This window comes from Schistocerca gregaria, chromosome 6 (genome assembly GCF_023897955.1).
Source record: "Schistocerca gregaria isolate iqSchGreg1 chromosome 6, iqSchGreg1.2, whole genome shotgun sequence".
NCBI classification, from domain to species: Eukaryota; Metazoa; Arthropoda; class Insecta; order Orthoptera; family Acrididae; genus Schistocerca; species Schistocerca gregaria.
Genome location: NC_064925.1, coordinates 35,376,790 through 35,392,373, shown reverse-complemented (window position 1 = coordinate 35,392,373; position 15,584 = coordinate 35,376,790). Strand labels below are relative to the sequence as shown.

At 36.7% G+C, this 15,584-nt stretch overlaps 1 protein-coding gene across 3 annotated transcripts in view; it reads right to left on the bottom strand.

The window, feature by feature from the left end:
* Nucleotides 1-15,584, bottom strand: part of LOC126279124 (testis-expressed protein 10 homolog) — a 202,738-nt gene that overhangs the window by 98,429 nt on the left and 88,725 nt on the right. For all 3 annotated transcript variants that reach the window (XM_049979607.1, XM_049979606.1, XM_049979605.1), the window contains exon 4: nucleotides 15,089-15,361. In XM_049979607.1, coding sequence (XP_049835564.1) covers nucleotides 15,089-15,361 — 273 coding nt within the window. The remainder of the gene's footprint in view (nucleotides 1-15,088; nucleotides 15,362-15,584) is intronic.

The following is a 15,584-nucleotide window of genomic DNA, read 5'->3' as shown; positions in this document are numbered from 1 at the left end:
CATTCCTGATTAGCGCGCAATTTGTCTGCCACTGATGTGCGGATTAGCCGCGACAGCAGCTAGAACACCTACTTGGGCATCATCATTTGTTGCAGGTCGTGGCTGACATTTCACATTGGCTGACCACTTCCTGTTTTCTTAAATAACGTAACTATCTGGCGAACAGTCTGGGGACTTGGATGATGTCATCCAGGATACCGAGCAGCATACATAGCACACGCCTGTTGGGCATTTTGATCTCAATAGCCATACAACAACACGATATCGACCTTTTCCGCAATTGGTAAACGATCCATTTTAACACGAGTAATGTATCACGAAGCAAATACCATCCGCACTTGCGGAATGTTATGTGACACCACGTACTTATATGTTTGTGACTATTACAGCGCCATTTATCAAAAAGCAAAAAAAGTGGTCCAACTAAAACATTCATATTTCTTTACACACTACACAAATATGTAACAAAAAAATGGGTGTTCCTGTTTTTAAAAAATGCAGTTGATATCCGTTTGACCTATGGCAGCGCCATCTAGCGGGCCAACCATAGCGCCATCTGGTTTCCCCCTTCAAGCTAGACAAGTTTCATTCTTTGTAGTTTTTTCGTTTGATGCTTATTTTGTGAGATATTTGGCCCGGTCACCATCAATGGACTGCCCTGTATACCCTAAAAATGCTTAAGCAGAAAATTAAAGTGACTGAGAAGGATCACTGTTTTAACTTGTCCTTTATCATTACACCAGTGTTCCAGTTTTAGACTTCTCTTTATACAGAGTCATTTTATAAACATTTTGCAACTTCCTTTTGTATTACTTTTCTGCAACTTTATCCATTTCTATCGAGACACTATTGTCTTCAGGTGCTTCTACTTCCTTGAATGGCTTCATATACCTCATTTGTTATTACTAAGAGGCCAGATTTTTATGTAGTTCCATACTCGTTACCTTCACAACTACTCAGGTGAAAGATGTAAATGTTCACAAAATATGTTGTCCGTATTACTATATTTCATTTTATCATTATGTATTTTATATATTTCATTATAACAACAGGTTTTTAACTTTACACTATATAAAATACTGTATTTAATTTTTTTACTGTTCCTCATATTTCTCCACACAATCAGTACGCCACTACCTTTGGAAAACATCCAAATCCGACATACCATAATGGTTGGAGACAAAGTACATTATGTATAAAAATCAGATTCTAGTGCAATAAAACACTATTGGTTCCACTTTAATTGGGTTATGAATAACATACTTCTGCTTGATTTTCTAAGATTCGTAATTTCAGTTCTCAATATCAAGGGACAAACAATAAAAATAATATTTGTAGGATTGTAGTAGCCATTACTGTGTGTAACAAAGGGCTTCGTGTGCTGTCGTGTTTGCCACTGAAGCACACAAAAGACTAATGGCCCAAAGTTTTCTGACTACTTATAACTTGTATTGATTCAGAACTACAGCTGAGTTGGCATAAGTTGATACCTGATAGTTGCAGTGGCCTTGACACAATATCTTTGCACAGCTACAAAAACCAATCACGTAATGCGATTTATTAAACGTCTCTGCGGCAACATCTCAACTGTTGTCACAGTTCTACAGACATCTATTTTTTTCATCAGCATTTGTTGGTGCTTCACAGTTGAAAGCTCGCAACAGTACTGGCAGCAGTCAGGGTTCTTCTTCTGCCAACTGAACTTTAACAGCTGCTTGTGCCAAAAATGATTTGCCAAATAATACTTCTTAAGAGTTCACGGCTGTGTGTATTCGTGACGTCCCCTGATGCATCAAAATAACCTTCAAAATTAAGATATTTGGTTACACTGGATGGTGCTTCCACTAGTGATGGAGAGATTGTACTATGTCAAGTGCGCAATAAGCAGACTGGTTCTCTGCAAAGTTCCAATTTCTGAAATATATATGTATTGATGTGCACATACAGAACAAAACAGTGCAATCGTCTAAGAAGCAAATTTTCCACAACCTGTGTTCTGTTATTGTTGCTGCGAAGTTTCCACGGTACAAATATCACGGTAAGTGCTGTGGGCAATACATTCCTGATAAATTGACATTAAGGAAAACTATTTAAATTTTTGTTGCCAGGAGGCTCTTAAAAGTGTGACGACTAGACAATGGACGTATGTGTACATTTGACTGGCAACCTCACTGATGGAAAACTTGATGGAAAAGAACCGTTAAAGCCATTATTGATTTCTTGCTAATTATTGGAATGCACAAATCATTCAGCAGTAGCTCATTTTGTGACTGGCAGTCTTAAAGGGAATTGAAGAAGGAAAATTCCTTGTTATTAGATGTCACAGCCCTCATGTTAGCAGTGGCAACTGTCCTGCAGACATTCTATCCACAAGTAACACACTTCATCAGTCTGGTCCGTGCACTGCAACAAATCACCAAACAAATGTGTGGTAGTTATCCAGAAGTAAATAAAATAATTTCATACACCAAGCAGGTGTTCCTCAAAGTTTTGTGGTATATGTTACTTCACACAGCACTGCTCCTGCACTTGGTGTTGCTGCCTGAGCAAATCCTAAGGAGGAGTGGTACACAGAATGATGCTGTAGGTTTTTATAATGAACATTTTCAAGCCACACAATCATTTCTGAGGAAACCTTCAGTTTATACAAGAGGCATAAACTGCTTTCATTGAACATAACAACTCCATCTTCCTTGCCAGCAGAATCAAGGAATTAGAATCTATCAGGTTGCCTTTGCAGAAATTGTTAGAAATCTTTGGGATGCAAATGAACACTGACTGACATTAGAGGTGCTACTGCGCAGAAGGTAAAAATCAGTTTGACTTTTTTTGCTAAGAGATCAAGGCTACTTGACTTTTGCTACTATCTACATTATCCTCAGAGGGGGAGAAGATGATGTTGCAGTGGACATCTCCAAGAATATTTCGTCCCTAAAATTTGCACCAACATCCTGTGACAACTAGAGATCATTTTCCTTGTACAAAAACACTGTTTCTGATTGGTGTCATTCTATGATTGTAGAGAATGTGATTAAATACCTAGCAGTTCACAGCACCCCAAATTAAAGGGAAGTTAAGGTACCTTAGTAATTTCACTGAAGGTGGAATTTTAGTAGAGAGATGTGACCAAAAACATTTTTTTTATTAGTGCAGCATAGACTTTCAAAATAAAAACAAATTAACTAATGTAAAGTGCATCTTTTCAACGTACTTTTCATATTTTTGTTACATTTAAGTGCATATTAAGATAACACAGCTGGCTGTACAAAAGTTGATTTGATTTGAAATTATTATTTTACATTAAATCTTTAACATATTTTTGTGATATTAAATATTCTCTTACACATTTCAAATGTTTTCATTACATACATATGTGAATATTTTGCATGTTGACATAACATTATATAAAAATCCACACTACTCATTACTGTTGGAATATCATTATTTTTAACTGCCCAATACATGTGTTTCTGATTTGCCCCACCCGCCTCCTCTTAGTATAAGAAAGAGTTAATTTTCCATCTATTTCTGTTTATTTACGTACTACTGCACAATTTTAAACTTGGGTCATTTTCACGTACCCTGTTAACGATCCCCTTACAAAAACAATGTTAAATCTTCAGAACACTGTTTATAGATACTATTAAAGCTAAAAGCAGAGAATAAACAGAACACTGATAAAGTTATCTGCAATAAAATAGTATGTATACAGCTGAGACAAAACATTATTACAACTGCCCATCACAAGACTGAATGCCAGCTGGTATCATTGCAGTCACTTGACAGAAAAATATGAAGCAGAGATGAATCGGGGATCATTGTAGCGAACGACGTGGCATGGCAACCGGCCGCTCAGCTGTTTGCATACTACTGTAATGAGCATCTGCGGAAAGGACAGTGAAGCCACAAGTAGGCAACAAGACATCGGATGCCAAAACGTCATCACAGCAGGATAGATTGTGATCTGTGGCAAATTTGATGACAGAGTATAATACTGGTGAAGGCAGAAATGGTTCGGAGTACACCAATCAGTGGACACCGTGGAACATTAGGCTCTGTAGTAGACGACCACATTCCATCATCGATCTGACGACAGTGTCATTTCTGACTGCAGTGTATATGTAGGCAAGGAGAAAATAAATTACCTGATTTTTCCCACATTTTTCAGTTAAAAATATGCTTTTTACTGGGTGAAAATACGCTTTCTCCATGTTAGGTGACTTTCACTTGGAACTGTAAAACTCATCAACTCTTTGAATGGTAAAGATTTTATACAGCAGTTTAGAGCTTCCCAGCGCTTTAGGAAGTGAAACTCAGCAAACAAGAATGCCTATTGGAGACATCTTTGATGTGAAACAACATGTACACTGCGTATTTTTGTACTACAAAAGTATAAAACAAATTCCACCAAATATAGCACTAAAATTGAGATCACGATGCACTTTTAGCAGTCAGTCATATATCATCTCACATGACTTCGCCAGCCAATAACAGCAGATATTCAGCATAGGATATGTTGTGTAATCAGCCAATAGCAACACCACCGTTAAGTAGTGCAAATGCACAAATAGGAACAGTTAATGGCTTCAATTAATATACATATAGTATAGCTACAAGAAAAGCTAAGCTTTCACACATAATATTGGTCTTCTTTGCATGAGTTACTGTTTAAGATATATCAAACATGACTGTGACAGTAAAATTTTAAATACTGACATAAATGGCTGGTCTTGGGGGCCTGGAATTTTTCTAGGTGGCTGGCCTTCAAAGTGGGTTTTCGATGATAGTCAAACGCTCTGCAATTTAAGAAATTCTCACACATAACATTATTCATTTTCTGTAAAAAAGAATTTACTTTGAAAGTAATGCTTCTTAAATGACCATTGACAATATTTTCCTGCACTCTGATAGAAACTGGTTCGTTTGGCCACTAATCAGAGAGCACCAGAAAGCTGGCATTACTGTGTATGTGCAGCCGCGATGACATAGGAAGCCCATGCTTCGTGTTTGCTCTTCTTACACTCCTCCTGCTGCATTTCTGTTTGGAATTTTGTGTGTAGTGGGGCATATGTGACCACATACTGCACTGTGGAATGATGTTTGGAGGGGACACATGGAGATATTCTTCGTATGACAATTTTTTTTATCATATCCTACACAGATAAGGAAGGCAGAATAAGAAAGCAGTCCTTGTCACAATATTCATTACGAGGTACCCCACTATTTTGCAATGTCGTGATTTCTTTTTTTTATTCACACTCTGCAATACTGTTACATAGCATTTTCAATCAGGTTTACAGCAACACAACACTGGGAAAAGCTAAGAAGAAGGAATACAAGTTTCTTACAAAAAGCTAGTTGTTTGCATTACCAGAACTAAGGACAATAAGTTTTTCATGGCTTTTTCAAACTATGTAAACAATTAACAAGGTTGTTTGTGAAGCCAAGAAACTGTGTAATAGGCTGTTCATATTCTGCTCCATGGTAAATAAAAGCAATGAGTTATAGTGATAAAACACAGTGTGCTGCCAGTCTATAATCTATCAAAGAACAGTTTCTGTAAATTCAATAAGTAACAACACAAATTAAGAAATAAAGTCAAATGCACATTCATATGCCAAGATTCACAATGAAGTAGGCCCCTACTTGGTACTATGCTTTTCAGTGTGATTTTCAGGATGCCAATTTTCCTCGTGTACCCAGTACTGTTTTACCTCGTGTTTGGTTCTTTCTTATAGCATAATGCCATATGTGCCAGAAGACGAAAATGTGGACTTTAAATTCAATGAACATTTCCAACTAGCCAATAATGTGGAATGCAACATTTCATTTCAAATAAATTGACTGTCTCTGTAATGTGATTAATGCCAGATTGCCATTAACGTAGAAGTAAAATAATCAGGAAACCACAACTAATAAAATATATTGGTCTTCCATAGTTATGTGAATGATTTTAATTCACTTGATATCTCCCAGACACAAAAATCCGTTTTGGTTTCATTTGACGAGACAGTTGTAAATGAAGAGACAGCAGCAAAATCACGAAATGAAACACAAGCCATGTGGCGACCACCACTGCCCCACTACAGTTCAGATTGCTCTGCGCATGCACATATCTGGCAACTTGGATGCACTAGAAAAAATTTTCTGGGTTGCTTCTGGCTGCTTGTTGCTAGTGCTCATACAGCTAATAGCCACACTTTAAGTAGCCAGAAGCGAGAGAAGGCTCTGCTCGTATGCTATCTTAAGTTTCAGCCTGCCAGCCACTACTCAAACCAATATAAGTTTAAAAGCTGCGATGTCACACTCAAGTTTGTCGTTAGGAAGTATTACACAGTCTTTGTCGGCAGAGATTTGTCTGCACACTATGTTTTGTTATTGTAAATGGCAGGTTTTCTTTGGAATTTAAATATTATTTTGGTGTTTTTCTCTCATTTATGTTTTATTCCTGCAGTAAGAGGCTAAAGCAATATTTTTTGTTAGGTTATCAGCTCTTACCAGTCAAAAGTACGAAAATTTAACTGAAAATTAAAACAATGAAAAATTCCCAGAATTCTAAAACAATTCCCACGGTTTTCCCAGTTTTCTCTCCGATGAAAACATGTCTGGGTTTCCCAGTTGTCCCAGGGCTTATACGCTCTGAGTGGGCACTGGATCATTATGATTGGACTGTGTTTCAATGGAAACATTTCAAACAGCCACACAAACCATGCTTCTTGTTACTCCACATCGACAATTACATTCACTTCCACCATCACCGACGTGAATGTCTGCTCGGAACATGCACCACACTACAGACGTGGGCCTCAGGGGGTCACATTACGCTATGTCAGACATTCACCTGAGCCTCCGCAGCCCCTGTGGCAGTAACAGAAGGGACCACAATAGTAAAGTGAAGTACGTGAACACCACTGCCGAACACCCACACCCCTCGAAGCTCGCAGTATTCCCAACAGCAGTGGCACTTTCCAATGCGGACAACTATCTGTAGCAGTATCATGCTACAGGGTCAATCCAAATGAAGTGATCCAATAAAAACTAAGTTAGTTGCTTGACCATTTTTAAATATTTTAATTTTTTTGTATGTGATTACCCTATACTTGAGAAGTTCAAAAATGTTTTTTAAAACATTTTGCCTTTCACCTTTACTGAATGGTGGCCATTTTTGTTTGTATGTGCGCCAGCATGTTTCAGTTTAGAGATGTTGGCAAAAATAGTAATATCCCTGCACTGGGTTAAGTTACAACATTCAATTGACATGATTGTTTTTAGAAAAGTGACCTCTACAACATTGCCTATTACATAAAATATCCTAAATTCAAAAATAACCAGCCAAAATGACCTCCAAAGTTTGGTATCCAAATCTTCAAAAATCCACTTTTAGGCCCAAAAATAACAAACAAGGAGTGATTTATGAGACAATTTTTTTTCCTATAACTAGATATCATACACTGCCAGCCTCATATAGAGCAAGAACACTTACAAATGTTTCCTTAATTTTTTATGAATTTTTGAAATTTGAAAAGTTTCATTTTTTGTAAAGTTTGGGGTTAGTTATCTCAGGTGGGACTGAATATAAAAATATTATTTTTGCACTGTTTGTACACCTATATGATAGCAACATACTGTAAAAACTTCAACATTTATATCTGACTGTCAACAAAGATACGAATTTTTGAAAATGAGGAGTTAATTCACATTACTCTACAACTGATCTTATGGCTGTTGCCTATTCATGTGCGATATTGGCGGGATATAATCAATTATTATTGAAGTATGGTACTGAATTATATTAAAAAGTGGAATCTTTGAAGGGCAGACAAAACTGCAACTAACCACATATGGAGACGATTTCAATGGGCGGTGGTCACTGTGGTTAACCATATAATATTTTCCCCCCTTTACTGCTCAGGGGCAATTAGTCTCTCCACCAACCACCTAATTGTTGCCTAAAATGCCACTAGACAGCAGTGCAGGTCTTCTGTGTGAATTTTTGCTGTGTATTCAGAACAATAGTTGATACTTCTTCATTGTTAGCACTGTTCTTGGAAGTGGCATGTAGTATTCTGTGTAGCTCTTCTTTATACGACTGTTTTTAGTAAGTAATTGCTTATATTTGTGTGTTGAACATATATAAGTCTACGTGCACTGTAACTTTAAATTGAAATAGAATTTTCCATGTCTTACAGACAAATTTCTGTGTGGTTTGTCCTGCTAATCACCGCCCTTCCGCTCCACCCAGTATATTTTCTTTGTCTCCATCGAATATGTCTAGCTGAAAAGGAATAACCGAGGATGAATGTTACCAAATTTTATTTGAAGAAATACCTTCCAGTGACAGCAGTGTTGACAGTGATGGCGGTGATAGAAATGACCCCACATTCACAACAAGCTGTGCAAGTTCTAGTCTTGTGTGCAGTCGTGATTCTTGGGATGACAGTGAAATTGATGACGTCAGTGAAAATAATATTTTGCCATCTACTGTTCCATCAACAGTCACGGTAAACTGGAGCCAAGAAACAAGTGTTGACCAAGTGCCATTATTTATTGGAGAAGGTGGCATGATCGCAGAAATAAAGAACAAAATTAACCTAAAGCCAATTGACTTGTTTTGTGAATTTTTCGATGAAACACTAATATAACACATAGTGTTCCAAACTAATTTGTATGCTGCACAGAAAGGCAAAAATTTTGTGCCCACCAACAAAGTTGAAATTAATAACCAATATCACTTGTCCAATTGTATTGAAAGACTACAATTCCAGTATGAACTATGTGGATAATTTTGATGGACTAATGTCAGACTATGCAATTGACAGAAAAAAGCAAGAAATGGTGGATGAGACTGTTTTTTCACTTTTTAGGTGGCAGTGTGACAAACACGTTCATTATTCACAAAGAAATCGAAATGGAGCAGTTCTCCAATAAAGACTTCTGTCGAGAGGTGTACAAAATCTTGTTGACTCCAAAAATAGTTTCAGTGGCAGCTAATTTTGCTTCTGTATCTCAAAGTAGTATAGCAACCCAGATCAAATCACACAAACCATACATAGACGAAAATATTCACCACGAAAGCAGTAAACATCAACCAATTCACTCATCATCTAGAAGATGCGCAGTTTGCAGTTCAAAGAAAAATCCAGCGTGAGCAGTGTGGATGTGTTCAGAGTGCAAGTACCTTTGTGTCTGAGATCAGGCAAGGACTGTTTCAAGAGATACCATGAAAATTAAAAACTAGTTATTTCAAAGTTCAACCACCAAATATCGAATTTGTATACTGTAATGGGGTGGTGGTTACCTGTAGTGACCACATTTAATGTTAATATTTTTTTGTTGTTTAAGTGAATTTTTACAAACTCAATGTATAAAACATGTCAAAACAATAAAACAAATGTGTTACAAGTAAAAGAAATTTGAAATTTGCAAATAATTTTTCTTGCCCCACTAGAGTAAATTTTAGAGGTATTTACCTGCCCATCAAAGAGTTATACTATCCTTCGAGATGTAACTGTTCCTAAACCTGGAGGTGAATGTTAAGAACACTTATTTCTTCAGACAGCTTCTGTGATATAGAATAAGACCTCCCAGTTGCTGTGGAAGTTCAAGCACTGAAAGTTTCTTTGAAACATTTTTCATTGGTATCCAAACTTTGTCACTAGTAGATTTCTTGAACGATGTTCTTGGGCCATCATGGTGGTAACAATGCACAAAACATCATTGTTTTCCAAACTTATTCTTTCAACCTCTGCAAGCCACCGCTGCTTTCAACCTCTGCAAGCCACCGCTGTCCATCATACACACATACCACTATGTCATTCAACGTTAAGGACAGAAATGAAATCTTATCGACACAATGATCCTCAAAAATTTCAGTTTCTGATGTTACATTGCACTGAACTAAGTTCTCTGCAATGCCAAGGAATTTGTGGAAATGCCTTGTTCCTTTTATTGCTATACAGTTTTCAAATCTGGTATGAAATGTTGTTTTCATTTGCAGAACCATTCTTCTTTCTTGATCAAAAAATAGGAATGCCTTTAATATTATCCTTGCAAAAGACATACATGTCCTGTATTGTGCGAATTTGGTCTGTGGTTGCTATTTGTAGGCTGGCTTTACTTACTTCATCACATGCATTTTTACCATGGCAAGATGCAAGAAAGTGACATTCAGCCTCCAACCCTACTTTGTGGTTGCACAGATTTGAAAAATTCTTTTTGTTCTTATACTGACTACCACTTCCATCTGAAAAGTATATCGGCTTCTCAACCTTGGGAAAACTCTCTTTTATGTAATTTATTACATACTTTTGAAACACATGTACAACCAAAGTCTTGTGCTCCAAGCAGTTGCTTAGAATGCAAACTGAAGAACTTCAAACTTCATCTTTCTCATTTTTACAGTAGAGAGTAAATGAATGCACTGTTGCCTGGTCATTGACCCAGTGGTGCCCTTGTATTACATCCTGAATCACAAATGTAAAATTGTGCTTTTTTTGTCCTTTGAAAACTTACTTTGGATTTTAGTAATATAGTGGACACTTTTGAGTTTTTGTAAGTTATCAATTAAAGATTACAAGCACTCTTCCTGAGATTTAACCACTGTTATCATTTCTGCCCTGTCAGTTGTGACCCACTGCTTGAAGGTAATGGTATCTGGCATTTCCTCATCATATTCGTGAAACAATTCAATAACGGTTTCCTTACCAGGGTATTTATTACACAAACTCATCATGCAGTCATAACTGTTAGTATCACAGACCATTAAATCTAGTAACTCTTTGTAGTTAAGATCGCTGACGTTCACACTTGTAATCACCAGTTTTTGCTATCTTTGCAACCTGGGTACATTCAACTGTTTTCATCATCTTCAAAAAACAGCTGGATTTTTTAAATAGTTTCTTCACTTATACCTACTCCTTTCTTCTCTCCTAAAACTGGAAAAATGCTTGTTCTTTCACTAATTTTCGGATTAGTTTAACCAAACGATGAGAAACGTTGAATTCATGAACTATGTTTTCTCTTGGCAGTGAGTCAGGGAGCAATCTTAAAATTTTAACATTTTCCGCTTTAGGTGTCACTGAACATTTAATTTTTAATTTCTCTATTAAGCTCAAATATTCAGTGTCAGATGATGCTGAGGGTATGTTTTCTTCTTCTTTAGAAATAATGTTGGTATCTGTATTATTAAAGCATGATTCCAAGTCTTTTCTAATTTTGTCTGAAATTTGTTGCACCTTATTTTCAATAGCTGCTTTTCTTTTTGGTCTACTTAATTTTATTCCTTTCGAAGCAGGAGATATGTCTAAGTTAGGACAAGCAAAATCCAATATGCTAACAGCTTCCTCATTAGGAATATAAATGTCATTAACATGATTCTGGTTCTGGATTCACAACAAACATCTTTGAGTAGCAATTTGGGCACAGAGGATTCCCAGGAATCACTTTATGTTTCACATGGGAAGCTATTTCACTCTCACATAACAAGGACAAATGTTCAAATTTAATTTCCCTCACACCTTTAGTAATAGGCTTATAATGAACATTAAGTGGATCACAGCACTTTCTTCCAAAAATGTGGTTGTACTTCAGAATATATTTCTTCTCATGATACACACACAAATGTTAGAGAAGAACTTATTCAGAATTTTAAAAAAGTTTGTCTAACTTCATCAAAGTCATTGACATTTTTTAAGTTTTTTGAAACAACAGTAAACTGTTTTGTGACACATTTCACTTGCTATCTGTCTAACAGAGCACTGTTCAGCCATGTTATTGCATACCTGTAAATCTCTCACAATTATTTACAAATTACACACAGAACAAAGCACATTACACATTCTACACTCTCCATGATGTATGTACATCCACTCTAACAGAGGTTTCAGAAACAGACTGACTACAACAATGCCACACCCACCAATAATGTACTTCTTTACTGACGATACACCTAAACGTAGGGCATTTTTATTACCATAGAACAAACGCGAAAGCTCCTATTGTTTAATATTGCATTATTAAAAATAAATAAACTATATGAGTATTGGGTGATAATGTTAATTAAATATGTGTTACAATTCAATTTTATTACAATGAAACAATAAACCATTTAAATAGCAAACAGCCATAAGATCAGCTGTAGTGTAATGTGAATTATTTCCTCATTTTCAAAAATTCATGTCTTTGTTCACAGTCAGATATCAACATTGAAATTTTTACGGTACGTTGCTATCATATTGGTGTACAAACTGTGCAACAATCATATTTTTATATTTAGTCCCACCTGAGATAACTAACACCAAACTTCACAAAAAATGAAAATTTTCAAATTTCAAAAATTCATTAGAAATGAAGGAAACATTTTATGTGTTCTGGCTCTATATGAGGCTAGTAGTGTATGATATTTAACTATAGGAAAAAAAACACACACACTCATACTCACCCCTTGTTTGTTATTTTTGGGCCTAAAAATTGGATTTTTAAAAATTTGGATACCAAACTTTGGAGGTCACTTTCACTGGTTACTTTTGAATTTAGGGTAGTATGTGTTATAGACAATATTGTATATTTCACATATAAAAAATTAATATATTTAAAAATGGTCAAGCATCGCTGGACCACTTCATATGGATTAACCCTACAGTGGATCGAGGAGCATGACAGTGAACTGGAGTGGATGCCTCGGCTGTCCCATCAGCCCTACCTGAGCCCCGACGAAACACACCTCTGTGACGTTACCAGGCACCAGGTTTGCATCCAGAAACCACTGGCCCACAGTTTACGAGAACTGTGTGACCTGTGCGTATGCATCTGGTGCTGCAGTACATAACTCTGAAAATGCACAAGGGACCTGCTCAACCCCTGCCACACAGGATTGCTGCTGTACCACGTTCCCAAGGTCGGCTGATGTGCCCGTATAAAGTTCTAGCTCATCAGCATACATTTGTTGGTTGTTGGAGCATCACAACTCTGTGACAACAAACATATTTCGGCACCAATGACACAGTACTGCATTACTCAAACAGAATGATGATACAACGAAATTGTACTTGAGATACGGTTTCAAACGAATGGCAGTTCGTGCAAACACGTTCGGTGGCAGTCATGTTCGGACCTTATGCAAAAGGTACACCAAATATTTACAAAGATGTTATATATGTATCGTATGTATCCAATTTTTATCGAGTAGTATGCACACAGGAGGAGGAATGGTACAGTAAATTTAATGATGTTGCAACTATAGCAGAGTGTAGTCTACAAATTACAAAAACATAATAAAACATATTGTAAGATATTACATGTACATATTAAAACCATAATATCTTAGGAAAGAAGTGTCTTGATATAATCACCTGTTTCATGTCTGTGTCTGTCTCGAGTCACTGTAATTGTAGGGCGAGCTTTGAGACAGTGCAAAGCTTCATCATAGAACTGGTAAAAAATTGTTGAGCAATTTCTCATTTCCTAAGTAGTTCTGTTCTTTTAAAATACTATTGTATCGGCCTTCGAGACAGTTACACATTTCCACTTCTTTGTATACATTCCATATAGCGCTTTTTATGTCTTGTGCAGAACCTCCATTAAGTCACTGATGCCAAGAGCTTTCTGTTTTAACTCCTTCAGATGTGCTTCAAAGGTAGACAGGGACAAATTGTGGTGCATCCTTCAAAATAATGCTGAAAGTTCTTCCCGTTTGGCCAGTGTAAAATTTTGAGTGATTTCCAAACAAGTTTTGTACATACCTAATTTTTAACATGGCTAAGCTTTAAGAGGAATATGTTACAATTATTGATGATAAATCGCAATGTAAAATCCAGGCGAAAACAACACAGAAGGGACAGATTCCTACTCACCTCATAGAGAAGTTAGCACAATCAAAAACGCTGCTAAAACATTACAGCTTTCGGACAAAGTACTGCATCTGCAGTAGAAAACACACACACACACACACACACACACACACACACACACACACACACACACACTAATAAAAACACAACTCACACACATGGCTACTGTCTCAAGATGGTGGAGCTTTAATAGTGCATAAATAAACTGAAATTTGAAGTGCCATAGAGTCATTTAAAGAACTTTTCCCAGGTTACTAAGCTAAATGCCATTTGAGAAATATAGCATTGATGATAAGTACATCTTCTACCCATAAAGTTTCATACATCCGTTTATCAGACTGTTTTAATATTTTAGCAGTAGTAGCAATGTTTTAATGATGAATATGATGTTTGCTCTCAGAAGTACTTGGATGAGTAGCGTGCTTCATACTGACAGAGACAACAAACACGTATGGCAATATGTGTCGTTAAAGAATTGTGACCACTTAACATCCAACAAATATACATAAGCATCTACCATATATAATGTTAGCTATGTTCTGTTTACTCTCTGCTTTTAACATTAACATTAACAATAAATACCGTACTGAAGATGTAAATTTATTTTCGTAAAATAATGTTAAAAGCGCACTTGAAAATTATCAAGCCATAACTGTGCAATAGTGCAGACAAAAACCAAAATTAAAGTGGCATGCAGTCATTTAATAAATGCTTCCAAGGCTATTAAGTGAAATCCCATTTGCAAAATGTAGCACTTGCTTACATTTTTCTCAGCACATAAGTTCTAGTTTCTATCTTTTTTTAAACTGTAATTTTTATTTCCTTTTGCTGTTTCCATCCTGGACAACACCACCATATTTCCGAGTTCAAAACTGCTAACAAAAACAACAGAAATGATGGACTGCCACCTACTGAGACATACAGAAGTTCAAGTAGTAATGATGGATAATCAGACAGACAATCACTGCCCAAATCCAGACATGTGCACAAAATGCATTAGGTTTGCAGTGTTTGTGTAGATGCTACGTGCAAGTGTGTAGAGGGCTACATATGACACTGCAGACGAGAAGAGTACCTGGTGAACAATGGAGGGCAAACCTGCACCACGGGCACTAACCAAAGCTCTCCTATAAACATCAGAGCGAGTACCTCATGTTGCTCACCTCTGTATGCCTCAAAGTAATATTCTTATCATTAAATATATGCATTTTTTTTATTATTCTCTTCGTGTAATACATCACCTGTATTCTCCACCTGACGCTCGTCAGACGGCTCCCGAGATTCACTGTAAGCATCCGTCCCGGCTTCGAATCTGAACGAAGTCTTGAAATCATATCGAAAAATTTGGGAAGAACTGTGTGTATGTGGTGAGCCATAAGTTTCGGATATGAGTCCAAAACTGCATCCAGAAGCAGCAGAGAGTCTTCCTGAATGGCATGGTTTATGTGTGTCATGGCACAGCACATGTAGGAGAACAGCACATTCATCAATGGCAGTATATGGACTTCATCTACCTGTTAAAAGGTATTGTCATTAATACACAGTAGCTGAAAACATTACTATACAAATGAATTGAGACATCTCAGATAATAATTATGCAAACCATAAAAACCGAAGAAGAGTAAGACAACTCAGATCAATAAAATGTGATTACGTACACTCAAATATTAAGTGAGGGGAGAACATTAGAAATGGTATACAGTCTGTCTTGCGCATAGCACTGACGAAGCGCAAGGG